The 18,031-nt window shown below is 42.7% G+C and overlaps 1 protein-coding gene across 3 annotated transcripts in view; it reads left to right on the forward strand.

Moving 5' to 3' along the window:
* The window catches only part of txk (TXK tyrosine kinase), a 19,588-nt gene extending 1,975 nt beyond the window's left edge, over positions 1–17,613 (forward strand). The window contains exons 2-17 of one of the 3 annotated variants that reach the window (XM_049568544.1): positions 4,652–4,828; positions 9,168–9,216; positions 11,099–11,180; positions 11,264–11,395; positions 11,474–11,538; positions 11,691–11,750; positions 12,398–12,452; positions 13,075–13,154; positions 13,301–13,425; positions 13,539–13,613; positions 13,756–13,927; positions 14,043–14,259; positions 15,239–15,303; positions 15,642–15,760; positions 15,890–16,047; positions 16,981–17,613. In XM_049568544.1, coding sequence (XP_049424501.1) covers positions 4,816–4,828; positions 9,168–9,216; positions 11,099–11,180; positions 11,264–11,395; positions 11,474–11,538; positions 11,691–11,750; positions 12,398–12,452; positions 13,075–13,154; positions 13,301–13,425; positions 13,539–13,613; positions 13,756–13,927; positions 14,043–14,259; positions 15,239–15,303; positions 15,642–15,760; positions 15,890–16,047; positions 16,981–17,052 — 1,539 coding nt within the window. In that variant the 5' untranslated portion in view covers positions 4,652–4,815 and the 3' untranslated portion in view covers positions 17,053–17,613. Of the gene's footprint in view, positions 1–1,961; positions 4,829–9,167; positions 9,217–11,098; positions 11,181–11,263; positions 11,396–11,473; positions 11,539–11,690; positions 11,751–12,397; positions 12,453–13,074; positions 13,155–13,300; positions 13,426–13,538; positions 13,614–13,755; positions 13,928–14,042; positions 14,260–15,238; positions 15,304–15,641; positions 15,761–15,889; positions 16,048–16,980 lie in introns of those variants that run through there. The other 2 variants (XM_049568543.1, XM_049568545.1) reach the window with 2 other exon arrangements.
* Positions 17,614–18,031: the final 418 nt, after the last annotated feature.

Genomic DNA, 18,031 nt, shown 5'->3' on the forward strand with positions numbered 1-18,031 from the left:
CAGTGTTGCCTAAATTGTAAACTGTAAATCTACATTTAATCATGTAAAAACAAACTGTAGTCTCCCAGTAAGTAGATGACTCCCAGACTCCCTGAAAAGGTGGTTTTCGCCACTTTGTTGACACTTCTGTCGCTGTTGTATCATCAGAAAATTACAGCTAGGAGGATGATGGGATTTTTAACTGCTCGTATTTCTACCACACATGGACAAAAACATCAAATTCTATTGTGTGTGCTCCATTACGACACTGTTATGTTGTGTTCACACCAAACGCGATGCACATTTTCACGCCACGTTACTCAGGCAACTTTGAACGCTTAGATATTTCGTGCGATAGTTAGATTTCTCAGAGCCATAGTTATGATCCCGTCACAGCTATTATCTGTTTGTGATGTGTTGTTGTGGACGGCTTTAAATATTATGACAGATTCCCCACTCATTAACGAACAAAGGCCTTTAAAGTATCCAAATTTTCCTGTCACAGTCTTACATGTGCTTTAACATCCTGTTGTCCCCTGCACTTGTGCTTTCTCTGGATGCTGAGAAGGCTTTGCCCAGGTTGAGTTTCCTTACTTGTTGTATGCATTGAAAGAATTTGGCCTGGGAGACAAATTTGTTAGCTGGGTCAGGGTTCTTTACAATGATCCAACAGCGGCAGTTCTGACAGACAGTCTGAGAGCTAGTAATTTCCCCCTTCACAGCGGGAAAAGACAGGGTGACCCTCTCAGCCCATTGCTCTTTGATATTGCTACTGAACCACGGGCTCAAGCAATAAGGCAGAATGCTCATATATCACATGTTGGAGAGAGGAAGCATGAAATTACGTTGTACACAGATGATGTGTTAATATTTTATCGAGATCACAAACTTCTGTTCCCTGTTTGATCCAAGGCATTTCAACATTTGGCACTTTTTCAGGCTATAAAATTAATTTTGCAAAGTGTGAAGCCATGCTGCTGGGGTTGCTTACATCCATCCCGAGCCTTTTAGTGCCCTTTCCTTTTCACTTTGTCTACTTGGATGCTATAAAGGCAGACCTTGATCGTTGGGCCCCCCTACCCTTATCCTGGCTGGACAGGATTGCTCTTATTAAAATGAACATCCTGTCTGGACTACTCTACCCTCGACAAATGATTCCTATTTTTCTGTCAAACAAGGTAATCAAGGTGCTTGAAGGCTGCCTGAGTTCATTTATCCGGAGCAAAAGGAAGCTCCGACTTAAAATGTCAAATATCCAAATGGCCCTGACGCACCAAGCCGACGGCTGGCCATCGGTCAAAGTCGGGCGTCTGTCGCCCTAGTTTTTGCAGTGTGTCCCACACCGTCGGCACTTTGGCATCGGCGGCTTGTCGGCCGATTGAGCATGTTGAATTGGCGGCGGAGCTTGTCGGTGAGAGAGATCACTCTGATTGGCTGTTCAGGTTTTATTTCCTTGCCCCTGTAGCGAGTGACTCTGCCCGTAGTGAAACCGGGGCTCCGTTTGGATCCAACCGGAGCACCGAGCCCTGGTTTGTTATTCAGGTTAAAGTGGGAAGAAGCAGCGGGTTTATCGGGCAGCTGAGTGAAGTGGAGCCTGCGGAGGAAACACCGGGACCGTCTGGATGTAATAGTCCGTGGAGGTGCTGCGGTGCTCGGCTGCACAGATAGGAAACCCCTCAGCTGACAGGACTCCACTACTTTGTTTATCTCATGCATTTCTTGGACTTCCGGTTTCCGTTTTTGCGTTATTTCCTCTTGCACAGGCGCAGAACGTACGTGCTACTTGGCCGTCGGATGAAGTCTTTGTAGTGTGTTCAAATGCAACTGACACAGGGCGACGTGAAGCGACGTAGACGACGCAACAGTTGGCTTTCGTTGCCGCTAGTTCTTTGATGTCTGTTTGATGTGTCAGCACCTTTAGATGTACCTAATGTGACCCTGGCTCAATACTGATACATACAATACAGTCCAGATTCCATTTGTGAAATCTGCTGTTTCTCAACATCCTGTTGACTCATATATCTGCAATAATAAGATAAAGAGCAGCTGCTTCATAGGGAGTCAACAGCGTGACTAGACAGTATTATGACAGCGTGTAATAATAAAACTGAAGAAAAAGAAGTGATCTTGCCTCGCTGGTGTTCCCCTAAATCATATGAAAACCAGCGACTGCCACTTTCTGAACAAGTAAAAATGCTACAATTAATGTCTTAACACATCAGATCATTGTTTTCTTTTCTGATAACACACGCAGGAAAGGTTTTCATCTCCCTCATCCACAAATCTTACTTTGCCTACATGACTGTGTGAACACCAGGCCTCGGTAGAAAACACTGTGAAAGGCTCCCAGTTGGCACACACATTTGATTTGAGGCTATGTTAAAGTTTATCAAAATAAAAGCCCTTCGGTGGGTCACATTTGTGCTGAATACACCAGGACACTTTAAAGATTCAGAGGCAGTCTGAGGTAACGCTCTACAAAGTGAGGCTGTTTGCATGAGAGCAGCAGAGTGCTAAATTGACTGATTTTCTTATTGAATTCTGTGTTGCATCATCTCCCCTCTCTCACTGTACTACAGAGAAGTCACTGAACCAGCTGACACTTACAAAAGAAACAGTCATAGTCATCAGCGGATGAATCCTGCTGACGCTGGTGATGTCAGACTCTTCCTTTAGCTTGATTCACAGTAGTGATATTGAGTCAGATATCTTAACAGTAATCGGAGAGGTTTCTCTGAAATGTGACACTAGTATTCATTATGCCAAGAGCATTTATCCCACCAAGTTTGGTGGTACTTTGAATTTGTTCCTCTGGCACCACCAGCAGGTCAAATCTATACCGAATATCCTGTGAGTTCTCTCGACATTTACAGGATGGATTGGTGCAAAATTTGTTACAGACATTTATGGTCCCCAGAAGATCAAGAATAATAACTTTGGTGAATCTCTGACTTTGATGTAGTGCCACCATGAGGGTAACTTTTTGTTTTTTAGGGAAGTATTTCAACAACTATTGGATAGATTTCCGCATAAATTTGGCACAAAGTATTCATGGTGCCGAGAGAATGTTCCCACTGGTTTTGCTGAACCCCGAACCTTTCCTGTGGGAATTGTCTCAGCATTTACTCAATGGATTGGTTCAAAATTTGGTACAAACGTCCATGGTTCCCAGAGGACGAATTAGAATAATAATAGATCCCCAGAGTATCCTGTATAGGATTATTAAAGATCTATCTATCCATCCATCCATCTATCTATCCGGCTGGCTGGCTGGCCGGCCATCCAGCCATCCAAAGGTGTAGTCGTAGCTGTCACCGAAAAAGTCTTGTTCAGGGTTTGGTTGTACTAAAACCAACCTGATCTCACTCCAAAGTTCTCGAAATCTCGCATTTGGGCAATGACTTGCGGCATCAGACAGTGATGAACAAAGCTGCCCTAAAACGTCGGCATAATACGTGGCTGATTGTCGCTATAGTTTAACAGCGCCCAGTGGCATGAGGGGGAAGAGTGACGTGACGAGGACGAAAGTTAAGGTGGCAAAAGGTTGAGTAGGGCGGGTGGGAGTGGTGGTGGATGGGTCAAACAATGACCGTCTTTCACCTGACTTTTACCTGAGAGAGCGGTGTTCGCGTCCCGTAAGATTTTAAAGCCAAACCCTGTTCTTTTTTCCTTAACCTAACCATGTGTCTTTGTTGCCGACACCCAACCAGGTGCGTTCGTTGTCGGAGAAAAAAAACATTAAATCATGTTGCCGTACTGATGTGGTGTTTTTATTTTGAAAGAGACTGTATGTAAACGTTAAATTCCCTGTGAAAACAGAAGTGTATTTTGAAAGAAGACGATGCATGTAACAGGCAGAACTTGACACGGTGTCCCAGCTTGTCAACAACCAACACACCCAGGGTACCTTGCACATCGTATGGTCGGAGTGAGAATGTGTTGCTAAAACACCCTCTGAGGAGTCGGATAATCAGTTTTTGTAGTTACTACATTTTGTTTTTATGTTTTAAGCCTGTTTTTTGCTAGCGAAAATTAGCATTAGCACAGTAAACGCACTGTGTTAAGAAGCTAGCAGCTAGCGTCCCGGCAGTCACCTCCCTCTAAGTCAAATTTGGTCACCTCTGGCTCCAGGAACGCCAAACTCAAGGCTTCAAAACGGAAATCCACAAGCCAATGGGTGACGTCACGGTGGCTACGTTCATTATTTTATACAGTCTGTTGATGAAATTGTTAAATATTTACTGGATGGACTGATGTGAAACTTGGTGCGGACTTTTAGGGAGTTGCTAATTTTAATGTCGATGTTTGTATTATGAGTTGTACAGCACATGCTTCATATGAGTGTGTGTGTTCTTCCTGCACTTATTCAGAGACGGATGCTTTGTGGTTTCATGTACGTCATTCTTTCACTTCCTCTCTACCTCTGTCTTTGTCTCTCCCACTCTGTCTGTCTTAATACTGCACATTTAAAAGATCTGGTTTTAAATCAGACTTTCTCAGTGTAGCTGAAGCAGACAAAGACGGACATGAAATAACATCTTTCTTCTTCTTTCTCCTCACGTCTGTCTTTCTTTTGTCATCTCTTCTTCTTCTTCTTCTTCACCCTCTCTACTTCCTCCACCCACCTGCCTCTCTCTCTCACTCTCTGACTCTGTTGCTCGGTTATTGCGAGGTTTCCCACCTGTGTGGCATCATATCAGCCCCATCGATGCAAGCGATCGCTGTGAAATCAACGCCGCCCTTAAAAAGTCGAGCTGAAGAAGAAGAGCTGGAGATAAAAGAGGAGATAGAAAGAGCTGCAGAAGAAGAAGAGGAAACGTAGAGAGGGTCGCGATCATGATTCAATCAAGTAAGCACCTTTACCTTTTATCTGCAGAGTAAACACCTGGTAATGTGTTACAGTGTAAACAGGGTTAGAAGAAGGAACTTTTACAAAAACAGCCGGCGCTTTCAGCAAAAATGTTGTGTAGAAAATATTAATTTTCAGCTCTGTCATGATGTGAAAAGAAGGAATGAAATACAAAGAATCAACTGAGTTAAAGAAAATGTGCGTAAAACTTGCACAGTGACGATGTGAGAGAACAAGCAGAGTTAGACCCTCGTCTGTTATTTGTATCGTAGGAGGAATGTATAGGAACATGATGTAATCAGTACTTATGGCAGTGTGAGTGAAAGGTACCGCTGGTTCAGACCTTCAGAAACGTCAGCGTTAGAAACATTCAGTGACAGTTTGGTGGCAGATGTTTAAGATCGTTCAACGGATCTCGAACTCAAAACGTCCTTCAGTTTGTTTGTGTTTCACAAGCACTGGTTTGATTCGAGTCGTCCTTCCAGCATGTGACAGAACAACGCAGTCTTTGTTGTGTTGTGGTTCTTTTTCTGCCCTTTTATTGTGATGTGAACATTGTGCATCTGACGTGCAGAGAGCTGGAAACGGGGACTGAAAGCTCCACCTGTCTGCGGAGCAGCACCTCTGATCTGCAGAGTTCATAGAAACATGTAGTGGCTGAATTGAAGTTTCAGTTATGTTTCTGTCGGTGGTACAAAGAGCTGATTGCCCGCACCCGGGGTTAAGTCTGAAGTGGTCTTAAAATGTCAAACATCCTTTGGAATTAAGCTAAATCATGTTTGTGTCTCTTGTGTGTTCATCAGTACAGTGGAGTCAGAGTTAAACATCTGTTTCTCTTAAATATGAATCTGTGAAAACCCTTGAACAAGACTAAGAGTCTACAGCCAGGCTGGCAGCTCTGTGACGCTGTACAACTGCGCTTTAGCTAAATGCTTAAGCTAGAGAGGTAACATGGTACTGCCCAGCACAACAAATATCGGACCGATAAATTATCAGATGGCCAACAGCACCAATCATACAAAGACAGACTGCTTTCATTGACTTAAAAATGGCAGCGTCTGTACCCCCAGCATAGTGGGTGGTGGTACATGTACTCTTAAACTTTGTTTGAGAGCCGCCAGTAAACACAAGAAGAACAACAGCAACTGCAGCACGCTGTCAGGAGGGCAAAACATGTCGCGGTGTGGACGTCTGTCACAGTTCCAGAGGAAGACAACAGGATTGCTCCGAGGGTCTGATCTGCGACCGGCCGACACAGGATAGAAGCAGCGCTGCAGGACCGCCTCCAGAGTGTTAGCACGAGCTAATTAGCAGCAGCTGCTTACATCCGACACTTACTACTAATAACTGTTCGCCGTGTGATGCTACAGTTAGCCATTATTTGTATGTTACCTCTCTGGTTTAGTGTTAATGTGTGAGGTGAATCATTAGTCTCTTTTACACTGCCAGATTTTCCGCAAATGTTGGGCGGTTTTGCCGGCAAGCTGCAAGTGTTTAGACACACAGAGCCGGATTGGCGAGTTGATCCGAGGTGCCCAATTTTTTGCCTCGTGGGGTAGACATATTGGCGGAACCTTTTTGGTTTAAAAAGAACGAGGTGGCCTTCCGCAACAGGATGGACTGCTGAAGACTTGTTGGAGGAGCTGTTGATGACGCTGCACGTGCGAGCCACTGGCGGTGGATAAACAGGAAACAGCTGATAGCAGGAATTAGCGAGCAGCTAGTAGCAAGAGGGAAACGCAAACCTGACAGACACTGTAAAGATGAGCAACTGGGGAGACAAGGAATTGCGCGCCCTCCTTGTCCTCGCAAACGAAGAGGCCATTAACCGTCAGATGACGGGGACGGTGAAGGACGGGCCGACTAACAAGAGAATCGCCGAAGGACTGACCAGCCACGGCTTCCCTCCCTCATCACTGTTTACGTCACACGCTGAGCTACACGTTTTGTTACTTGCTCACGCCCCCCATTGCCCCGAAAAAGGCGCATTCTGTATAAACAAAAGTAGGTAGGAGGCATTTTGCTGCACTCCCCGATTTTGTTTTTATACTGCCAATGCTGAAAAAAGACTGATTGGGCTTTCCTGCAAATTTGCTGCTGATGTTCATATGATTCAGCTGTCAGTGTTTGTCTCTGTCAGTAGAGACTCCACTCTCCAGTGAAGTTTATACACTTCAATGATACACCAGAAAATATCACAGTAGCACTGTGACGTCATTTGTTTTGAATGGGATCACAAACCAAATTAAAATGTCGACCAGATGGTGGCGCTAGATGGAAACTCAGATGATCACCAAAGTCAGCAGGATGCACCCTGAAGGGAACATGAATATATGTACCAAATTTCAATCCAGTCCATCCAGGAGTTGCTGAGATATCACCATGTAGAGCCAAATGAGATATATTTCAGAAGATCAGTTTGAGTAATCGATCTATAAGTTAGTCAAACAGGTGAAGACATAACTCAGTCAGATCTGAACACACAGACATGATACACACATTCTCAGACTCTTGTGACTTACACTTTCTGACAGTATAACTGTCTGTGAAGTCCTTCACTAACAAATGTCCATAAATCCACAGAGAAGAAGCCGTTTCTTCTCACTTCAGAATCTGCCTGAGAATCTTAACGTCTTTAGGTTTTCTTTTCTATCAAAGTGATCCGGTGATAGAGATAGGGTGAGGAGCTCGGAGTAGAGCCGCTGCTCCTTCGCGTCACACAGTTGAAGTGGTTCGGGCATCTGATCAGGATCCTCCTGGGCGCCTCCCATTAGAGGTGTTCTTGGCACGTCCCACTGGTCGGAGGCCCCGGGGCAGACCCAGAACACGCTGGAGGGATTACATATCTCATCTGGCCTGGGAACACCTTGGGGTCCTCCGGGAGGAGCTGGAAAGGGTTGCTGGGGAGAGGGACGTCTGGGGTGCTTTGCTTTGCCTGCTGCCCCAGTGACCCAGTCCGGATAAGTGGAGGAAAATAAATGGATGAAGACATTTCTTTTGTAACTGAGTCCTTATCTTGCAGCGCAGTGTGAATATTTAACATGTTTTTAATTTAAATTTGCCTTCAAAGCAGTCAGTTGCAGTCTAAAATGACTTGATACGAACGATGTGTCAACACTGTATGACTAATTATCTGCAAAAGCTGGAAAGTAACTAAAGCTGTCGGCAAATGTACAGATTGTCAAAACCATGAAAATCTTGTTGATTCCCTTTTAAAATGTTACGAAAATTTCTCTTCATTTTACGCAAAAAGCCCAAATCTGAAGTGTTCAGTGAGCCTGTGGAGGAAGGAACTCCTCGGTTCACCTTCAGAAACATCACACAGTGCGTCTTAATGGGATGTTGGTTCACCACAAACCACCAGAAGAGTTCATCGCTCCTTATGGCATCGGCTCGTCACAATGGGACGCTAACAGACTCATCTCTGTGGGCTTTTATTTTGGCAGTGAATCACATGACAGCCAGCGGTTTGCAGATGTGTGTGTGTGTGTGTGTGTGTCTTCAGCTCACACAAGACGAGAAACAGGAAGACACGCTGCCAGTTATCTACACATATATACAACACGAACGCTAAGAACATGACCCACACACTCACGCTCGCCCACAGAAACACACACTTACCGAGAGAAAGAGTGTGTTAGTTCTGTAGAAAAGGAAACTATACTTCCTGAGAAGGACCTCCTACTCAAAACCACAAAGAGAGCGATCAACTAAAACAAAACTGAGAAACAATGAGAGACTGTGAGAAACTTGACTGCGCCCTGCCCCCGAATCAACTGATCTATTTCCAGTCTGTACATCAACAGATCAATCGCCCCGATCTTGACGAGTACAAAGAGCCACCACACTTGGTTGTAACTCCTCTTTGCATTAAAGTTTGGTTATTTATTAGTTCTGAGCCTTGACCTCTAAATCTTGAAAGGTTCCTATCATGGTTTGATTTGACTAAAACCTGAGTTTGAGAACATCTTTGTTCTTGAAATACAAAACCGTACTAATGAACCTTCATTAATATAGGCCTATATTTTATCTCCAAGTGCACGTCACACACTGAGCGAGCCGCCTGTTAATGACGCTGTGGGCTAATGGGCATGTAGCTACTTCCATGTTTCAGATGATACGTCATGTTTGTAGTCGACCAATGAAGATGAGTTTACATATCACCTTGGGTTCGTCCTTCACCTTCTCAAAATGATCCCACACTTTGGATTTCCTGCCCGACATGTTATTAACTAGCCTGTGGAATAACCGCAGGTACCAGCCCTGGAGATTAATTTTGTCTGTAAAATTTCATAAACCCCTGATGATTTGGATTCTTTTGTTTTGTTTCCTCCTTCAGATCACTCGATCCGCTCGGTCTTCTGCTGCTGCTGTGCCGTACAGACCAGGTACCAACGTCAATGTGACCAACAACTCAATGACAAAGCAATTAAATCATTTCACTTTGATTTCTACACACATAGAACCAGTGCAAAGTGCAACTCCAGTGTGATTTTAGTTTTTTGTTTGTATTTTGTGCTTCCCATCATTTTAATGTTCAATCTGACAGTTTCAAATGTGAGTCACTAAATCCTACAAAATGTATAAAATGTTGGCATTGTAGGTTCATGAATATGTTATAAGGTGACGTAGTTCTGATTACATATATGTGAGCTGAGTTCCTCATCAGGAGGTGGAGGGGATGGTGGATGGTTTGACACCTCGGTGAGACAGAAGGGAAAAACAGCTATTTTTTAACAAGATGCATCGACAGAAGCAGGTATTTTCAACAAGATCATCGGACATTTTCAGCCCAAATTATAGCGACAAAAGCAGATATTTTTGAAAGAGGTGTTGGGATGTTTCCAGCTGTGTTTGTGGCAACAAAACTGGGTATTTGTAATGAGAGCTCAAGACATGTTCAGCTGTGTTTGTGGTGACCAAACTGGGTAGTTTCTAACAAGACATTGACCCATTTACTACCGTGTTTGTGGTGACAAAAATCAGGAAGTTTTTAAAGAGACGTCAGGACATGGTCAGTTGTGTTAGTGGTGACCAGACTGGGTAGTTTTCAAAGACACATTGAGACATCTCCAGACATGTTTGTGGAGACTATACTGGGTATTTTTAAAAGAGGCGTAGGAATATTGCCAGCTGTGTTAGTAGTGACCAAACTGCATATTTTTTAACAAGACATGGAGACATTTCCAGCTGTGATTGTGGCAACAAAAGCAGGTATTTTTAATGAGACCTCAAGACATGTCTAGCTGTGTTTTTGGTGACCAAACAGAGTATTTTTTAATAAGACGTTTGGACCTTTCAAGAAATACTTGTTGACGAGATGTCAGGACATTTGTAGACATGACTGGGGCGACTATACGGGGTATTTTTTTGATCAGACGTCAGAACATTTCCAGCTGTGTTTGTGGCAACAAAAGCAGGTATTTTTTAATGAGACCTCAAGATATTTCCTGCTGTGTTTTTGGTGACCCAACTGGGTATTTTTTAATAGGATGTTCGGACCTTTCCAGCCGTGTTTATGGCAACAAATGCGAGTACTTTTTGACGAGACGTCAGGACATATTCAGCTGTGTTTGTGGAAGTTTCAACATTTCAGCAACATATGCAATGTACAAATGTTACATATCTGTGGTTTGCTGAAGCACACAATGCCAGCATATATTTTTTGATTGCATCTGAATTAATGTGCATTCGTCCAAATTTCTTTAAATGATTCATAACGTTGTTTTCAGCTTACAAATTTCAAGTTGAACCAACGTCTGACTCAACCAGAGCATATTTTCTACTAAAGTATTGATGATGAACAAGCTAACATTAGCTCTAAAAACCGTGAACTGACTCTCATTCATTCATTAGTTCTGCAGGTCATAAAGTGTTGGACAAATTAAAGGTCTGACCTGATGACAGCGCGAGAGGTCACCAAAGTTTGTGATGTCTGTGCAAACTTTTGTGCTAATTCATCAAGTAAATGTCGAGATGTTTCATTGGAGAAGTGAAAACTTTGACCTGGAAGGAACTTTGAGTATCTGTGGTTTGACAGTGTCATGTGTGGGCAGTCTGTAGTAAACAAACTAATACTTGAGAACACGTTGGTGTGGTGCTTTGGAAGACGAGAATCTTTTTGACCATCTGATGAGATTTTTCAATCATCAAAGACATACATTTTTTTTTAAGGCTGGATGTGTGTGTGTGTGTGTGTGTGTGTGTGTGTGTGTGTGTGTGTGTAAAATAAAAAAATTCATGTAAAAGATTTTTGATTGTTGATTTCAGGGAGATCAGCACCCGCATGGAGCTGGAGGGAAGCACCTCCCTGTGTTTCCAGAGCCGACGATACCCAGGGCACCCCTGCAGGGTAAGTGTGTGCGTGTGTGTGTGTGTGTGTGTGTGTGTTATTAGTCTCTATCTGTTAATGTCCCTTCTCTTTGTGTCTCTCAGGTCGACAGGTCGAGAAGGAAGCTCCCCCTGCCGCCTCCTGACTATGAGGATGGTGAAGGTCAGGGGTTGCTAAGTGTCGTCGCCATGTACGACTTCACCGCCAAGGAGGACACTGACCTCACACTCAAACAGGTATTCACACACCAACACGCACACATACACACACACCCAGCAGTGGATGTGCGATAACACAGTGTGTTGCGTCCACAGGGAGAAGAGTACGTCATCCTACACAAACAGGACCAGCTGTGGTGGAGAGCGCAGGACAAACACGGGTAAAAAAACCTGTTTATTAAAACATAAGAATTTTTTTTTATTAATTAATTAATTTCTTGAATTATTTAGGTTGCTATTGGTGTGAAAAGCTTGGTGCGTGTCATTAATATATTACAAGGATACAAGGCATGTTTCTGCTTGTTTCCATCAGGAACAAAGGTTTCATCCCCAGCAACTACGTGACGGAGAAAAACAGAATCGAGGCAAACTCGTGAGTCTCAGTGCAGTTTATTTCATTTTTCATGTTTGTTTGGCAAGGCAAAAATCATTGGTTAAAAAACAAGACTGTAACGCTACTCCACATTAAAAGTTGGATTAAAAAAGAGGGGTCTTTAATTTGCGTTTAAAAATACAAAGAGGGCATTAGCTGTTTTAATATCCAGAGGTAACGTATTCCACAGTTTAGGGGCGTGAAGACATGGAGCGCTCTCACCAGGACTTTTACGGGACACATGAGGAACATTTCAAAGTAAAGCAGTGGAGGACCTCTGTGATCCGTCTGAAACATAAAATGATGGAAACTCTCTGAAGTATGGAGGGGCGAGGTCATTTAAAGATTTATAAACAAGTAAAAGAACTAAAGGGGGCATTAAGTGTGTGTCATCAGCATAAAAATGGTAATTAACGTGGTGATGGCTAATAACGTTTCCAAGTGGAAGCATATATACTGAACACAAAAGTGGGCCGAGGATGCTTCCTTGAGGAATGCCACTTACCACTCTTCTATTCTTGTACCATTTAGGTCTTCTGCAAATCCGTAATTATTTTGTGTGTGTGTCAACATTGACATTAAAACTGTTATTTGTAATGATCAAAAGCCAACAAAGTATGAACTGTGTTTTGTTTTCCTTTCTGCAGGTGGTACTGCAAGAACATCACCAGGACAGAAGCCGAGCAGCTGCTGAGACAAGAGGTAACTACTGTCGGTCTGTCTGGTTAGATGTTTGTTTATCTTCTGTTTATATGAACCAGCAGGGATGTTTATTTGACATTTATTTGTCAAAATGGGTAGCCACACTGGGCTCGTAAAAGGGACTTGGGAGTATTCCTCTAGAGTTTCCCCTCTCACCTACCTGAAAACCAAATACAGATAAAGACTGCAGCCTGAGGCTGATATGGCCTTTTGGCACCCTTCATCCACCTGTTTTAATATGCAGTGCAGTTTTAAACTCTACATGTAACCTGCTGCATCTCTGTCTTAGCTAAGAGGTCCTCAGCCTGAGAAATGTTGAAAGCCCCTCGATTAGAATCTGGAAAGAAAATCAATCCACAGCTTTAATAATTGTTTTAGTCTTTTTTTTTTTTTTTTAAAGCGAAAATGCCAAAGACATTTTTCAGTTCCAGCTTTTCTTTGTCTGATGTGATAATAAACTGAATATCTCATGGTTTTGGATGGTTAGTCGAATAAAACAGGCATCACCTTGACCTCTGGGAAGCATTTTGTGCTGTTTTCTCACATTTTATAGATCATATAATAATATTAATAACGGACAGATTATTGTTATTGTGTGAAATTGTTTCTGGATGTTTTCCAGGACAAAGAGGGCGGTTTCGTGGTGCGGGAGTCCAGTCAGAAGGGAGTCTACACCGTCTCTGTCTACACCAAAACATTAAGGTGATTGATCTAGACTGAAGGTTAAAACCCAAAGTATGGCTGAGAAACACACACACACACACACACACACACACACACACACACACACAAACACATACAGAGTAAAAATTAACTGTAATATTCATGTTTTGTTTGTTTGTGTTCAGTAGTAACGGGGATATTCGGCATTACCAGATCAAAATAACTGACACTGGTCAGTTCTTCCTGGCTGAAAAACACACCTTTAAATCCATACCTGATGTCATACACTACCACGAACACAACGCAGCAGGTACACACACACACACACACACACTTACACTCTTTGTACAAGCTACAGTCGAGACACCAGTGCTGCAGATAATGCTTCATCTGACATGGTTCGGTGTGTGTGTGTGTGTGTAGGTTTAGTTACCAGGTTGCGGTATGCAGTAGGTCCAATGGGAAGGTGTGTACCCGCCACATCAGGATTCAGCTCAGGTAAAATCACACCTTAACTCTGAGTTCCTCCATTTAACATTAAGAAATAGATTTTTAAAGCAAACTGAAATTAGGAGCACCTCGTGAACACCTGAAAGGTGTATTCACCAATTTCTTCTGCTTCTTCTTCTTCTTCCTCCAGAGAAGTGGGAGATCAACCCCAGTGAGTTGACCTTCATGAAGGAGCTGGGCAGTGGTCAGTTTGGTGTCGTGAGACTCGGCAAGTGGAGGGCTCAGCACAGAGTGGCCATCAAGGCCATCAGAGAGGGAGCCATGTACGAGGAGGACTTCATCGAGGAGGCCAAAGTCATGATGTAAGGAGGGAGGACAGGGACCAGATGTAGACAGAGCAGACTCACAGTTTTGGCGACTTCTCCTTATTGCCGACGCAAGGAAGTGAAACTGTGTGTGTTTGTTGTCTCTTCCCAGGAGGCTGTGCCACCCGAAGCTGGTGCAGCTGTACGGCGTTTGCTTGCAGCAGCGCCCCCTGCTGATCGTGGCGGAGTTCATGGAGAACGGCTGCCTGCTGAACTTCCTGAGGCAGAAGAGTCGAGCTCTGAAGGAGGCGTGGCTGCTGTCCATGTGTCAGGACGTCTGTGAGGGGATGGAGTACCTGGAGACGCAAAGTTTCATCCACAGAGACCTGGTGAGTCACTGAGTGTGTGTGTTTTTATATCTTAACAGTGTTTATATATGTTAATATAATTTGCTGTATCCTCTTATTCAGCTGTAATCTGATGGCGCCCAAACACACTGGGCAGAAACTCCAAATCAAACACAAAGATATTGTACAGACTGGTGAAAGTTTTGCTGAGACTTGTGTCATTCTGTCAATATTAGGCTGCGGTTCATTGAATTGCTGTAAAATGACTTCACGTAATCTCCTTCATTCTCAGATGGAGCTATGATGGGATGTTGAGTCCCATAAATGAGCCCTAACAAACTCATCAAGGTCTGAGGCCCTGGTGAAAGTTGTCTGAGGGCTCAAATGTCTTGAGGTGCCCGGTGCTCCTTTCCTTTTCTACACTCTGAAATTGTACAAAACAAAAATAATACCCTGATCTTCCATGTTTCATCTTTAACTTCATGACTTTTGGAGATCAGTTCGTCTTGTACTTACGTAACTATTCACTGAAAGGTACTGATGTACGTTAACTCAGCAAGTAAGTCGGCATTGACTTTTGGTTTCACATGGGACACAAACCGCCATCTCCTGCATCAGAGTCCTGTGTTTGTTTGACCCTTCCATCTGCTCTGACCTCCTTTCTGCGCAGACTTTGTTGCTCTTCAATATAAGTCACCAGACTTCCTTCTCAGCTCCAGTGATAATTGCTTCCGCCACTGGAGGTCGCTGCCTAAAAATAAATGTAAATATAGGAGGCAGAGGAGATCCATAACTACCTCAAATCTATGCTCCCGATGACAGCTGGTCACGGCCGTTTAATGGGCTGGTAACATTCAAAGCGTGTCAAACCAAAACATCTGGAGATACATTGTTTCTGTAATCTGAAAAGTAACTAAAGCTGTCAGACCTCTGAGATGTAGTGGAGTCGAAGTATGAAAAGACATTCAGAAAGTAATCAGTATTCAGGTAAAATGTTTGTGGTTATTTTTCTCTCATGCAGGCAGCGAGGAACTGTCTGGTTAACGAGCACAACGTGGTGAAGGTCTGCGACTTTGGAATGACCAGGTGTGACGGACATTTTATTTCAAGTTTTAAAGGAAAAGAGTTCAACATTTATCCAGGGCCAGCAGCTGCTTAGCTTAGCTTAGCTTAGCATATTATACTTTATTACACACTTGTGGCCATCAAAAATAACTCCAATGTCCTTTCAATGTTTATTTCTAAACTACTTCCTGTTTAAAGAAAATGTTTAATTTTTCATACTTATCAGGTCCAGCAGATCACACACAGCTTGGAGAAATTAAAAATGCATACCAAACAAAAGCTCAGGTCTTTGGAGGTTAAACGGTGTGTTGTGTTCCAGGTGTTCAGACAGTTGTGTTGTTTTGACTTTGTGTTCGCAGGTACGTCCTAGACAATCAGTACACCAGCTCCAGTGGAGCCAAGTTCCCTGTGAAGTGGTCTCCTCCTGAAGTTCTCCACTACAGTAAATACAGCAGCAAGTCGGACGTCTGGTCCTTCGGTGAGGAACCACAGACTCACTCCACCATCCGCTCGTTTTGGCTTTCTCTGTTCATCTAGAAGAACTGTGGTCGTACCGAGCAGAGGTTATGTGTATTAAGTATCTGTGTGTGTGTGTGCGTGCTCACAGGTGTGGTGATGTGGGAGATCTACTCGGAGGGACGGACTCCGTTTGAAAACAGATCCAACCTGAACGTAGTGAATGAAATCACCAGAGGAGTCCGACTGTACCGACCACACCGAGCCTCACAGCCGCTCTACGCCATCATGTACCGCTGCTGGCACGAGGTACACACCCATTCACTCATTCATTCATTCATGAGTTACTCATTCATTCATCCATTTATTCATTCACTGACTCACTCTTTCATTAACCCATTCATTTATACATTCAGTCATCCATTTTTCATTCACTTAATTACTCATTCATCCATTCATTCAATCATTCTGTTATTCATTCATCCAATCATTTTTTCACTCACTCATCATTCACCAATGTATCCACTCACTCACTCACTCACTCACTCACTCACTCACTCACTCAACCATCCATTCGATCATTCACGCACCCACATACTCACTCTTTTACTCACCCATTCATCCGCCCACTCACTCATTAGTCTCCCCTTTAATTTATTCATTCATTCATCAACTCACTCATTGGTTAAGTCACTCACTCACTTATTGGTTTACCTGTTCATCACACATTCATCCAGTCATTCACTCACCCATTCCTCTATCCATTTATTCACTCATTCAGAATAGAATAGAAAGAACATCATTTATCCCTGAATGGAAATTCAGCTGTCATTCATTCACTCACTCATTTCTTCACTCATTCATGCATTAATCCACTCACTTATTGGTTCATTCATTCATTACTTAATATATTCATACATCCACTCACTTATTGGTAAATTTATACATCCATCCATCCACTCACTCACTCACTCACTCACTCATTCATCCACTCACTTATTGGTTAATTTATACATCCATCCATTCACTCATTCACAAGTATCAGGGACGAATCAGATGATTAAACGAAGTGTTCACACGTTCACAGTAATAATGTTGTCATCACTTGCCTGTTTCCTGTCTTTAACCACAACTTCACATCTTCTTCACCCTCCTCTTCTTCACCTCACACCCCCTCTGTTCTTCATCCGTTCATCTTCATCTTCGTCTTCATCCTCTTCGGTGGTGGTGGTGGTGGTGTAGAAGCCTCAGGGTCGGCCATCTTTCTCAGAGCTCCTGGCGGAAATCAGGAAACTGGCAGAAAATCCAGATTAACACACACACACACACACACACACACACACACACCATCATACTGCTGATTATCAAACTGTTTTTACTGTCATCATAAATGTAAACAAACTGTGTTTGTTATTATAAATAAATATTTTTTCATTAAAACTTTCAGATGACGTTCTTACACAGATGTTTTTTTACCTTCACACAAACACACTGAAAATACAAAAACAAAATGTGATGTAAAAAATCATGAGTCATGTTATCTCGTGGACGAACGCTGACCTTCACATGTGAATTTTGACTTTTCAGATGACATCATCTCTGTGACAGTGACATCACACTGAGGCTCTTTACATATGAATGTATATGCATATATATGTATACCTTCATGATGATGATGATGATGATTCACGTCAGCCCTGTTATATTACACTGTTAGTTTTATCTGTAGTGGGAAGTTTAATTGTGAACCACGTCAGAGTTTATATGACCGGAGTCACGGCTGTAAATTGAAGCTGTAAATTTAAAGATGTAATTTAAAGCTGTAAATCTCAGTGCCAGTTATAACTGCAGTAGAAAATAATAAAGGTCAGATGGAGGGAGATTAAACCCACATGTCACTCTTCCTGCTGCTGTGAGGTCATTTGATTTTTGGAGTTTGATAATAATCTAATTTAATTTCTAATTTAATTTAATAATTAACTCTTAAATGTTTATTTGTTTGTCAAGGATGGGATTGTGTTTTGTGTTGTTTATTTACTGTTGTTTACAGTCTAGTATAGAACTCCAGTGTGTGCAGTCTGACTTGTGTCGATGTGTAAAAACGGAAACTTTAATCTTCAAGATAAAAAACACAACAAACAGGACAGATGATATTTTCATACAAGGACATAAAATCAAAAGAGGTGATGTCGCTGGATACATTTAAATTTCATAAAATGCAATTTATTCATTCATTTGGTTTCAATAATAGCTAAACCTCATTTAAGTGACCTAATATTTAAAGTACTTTAAA

This window comes from Epinephelus fuscoguttatus, linkage group LG23 (assembly GCF_011397635.1).
Source record: "Epinephelus fuscoguttatus linkage group LG23, E.fuscoguttatus.final_Chr_v1".
In the NCBI taxonomy this organism is placed as follows: Eukaryota; Metazoa; Chordata; class Actinopteri; order Perciformes; family Serranidae; genus Epinephelus; species Epinephelus fuscoguttatus.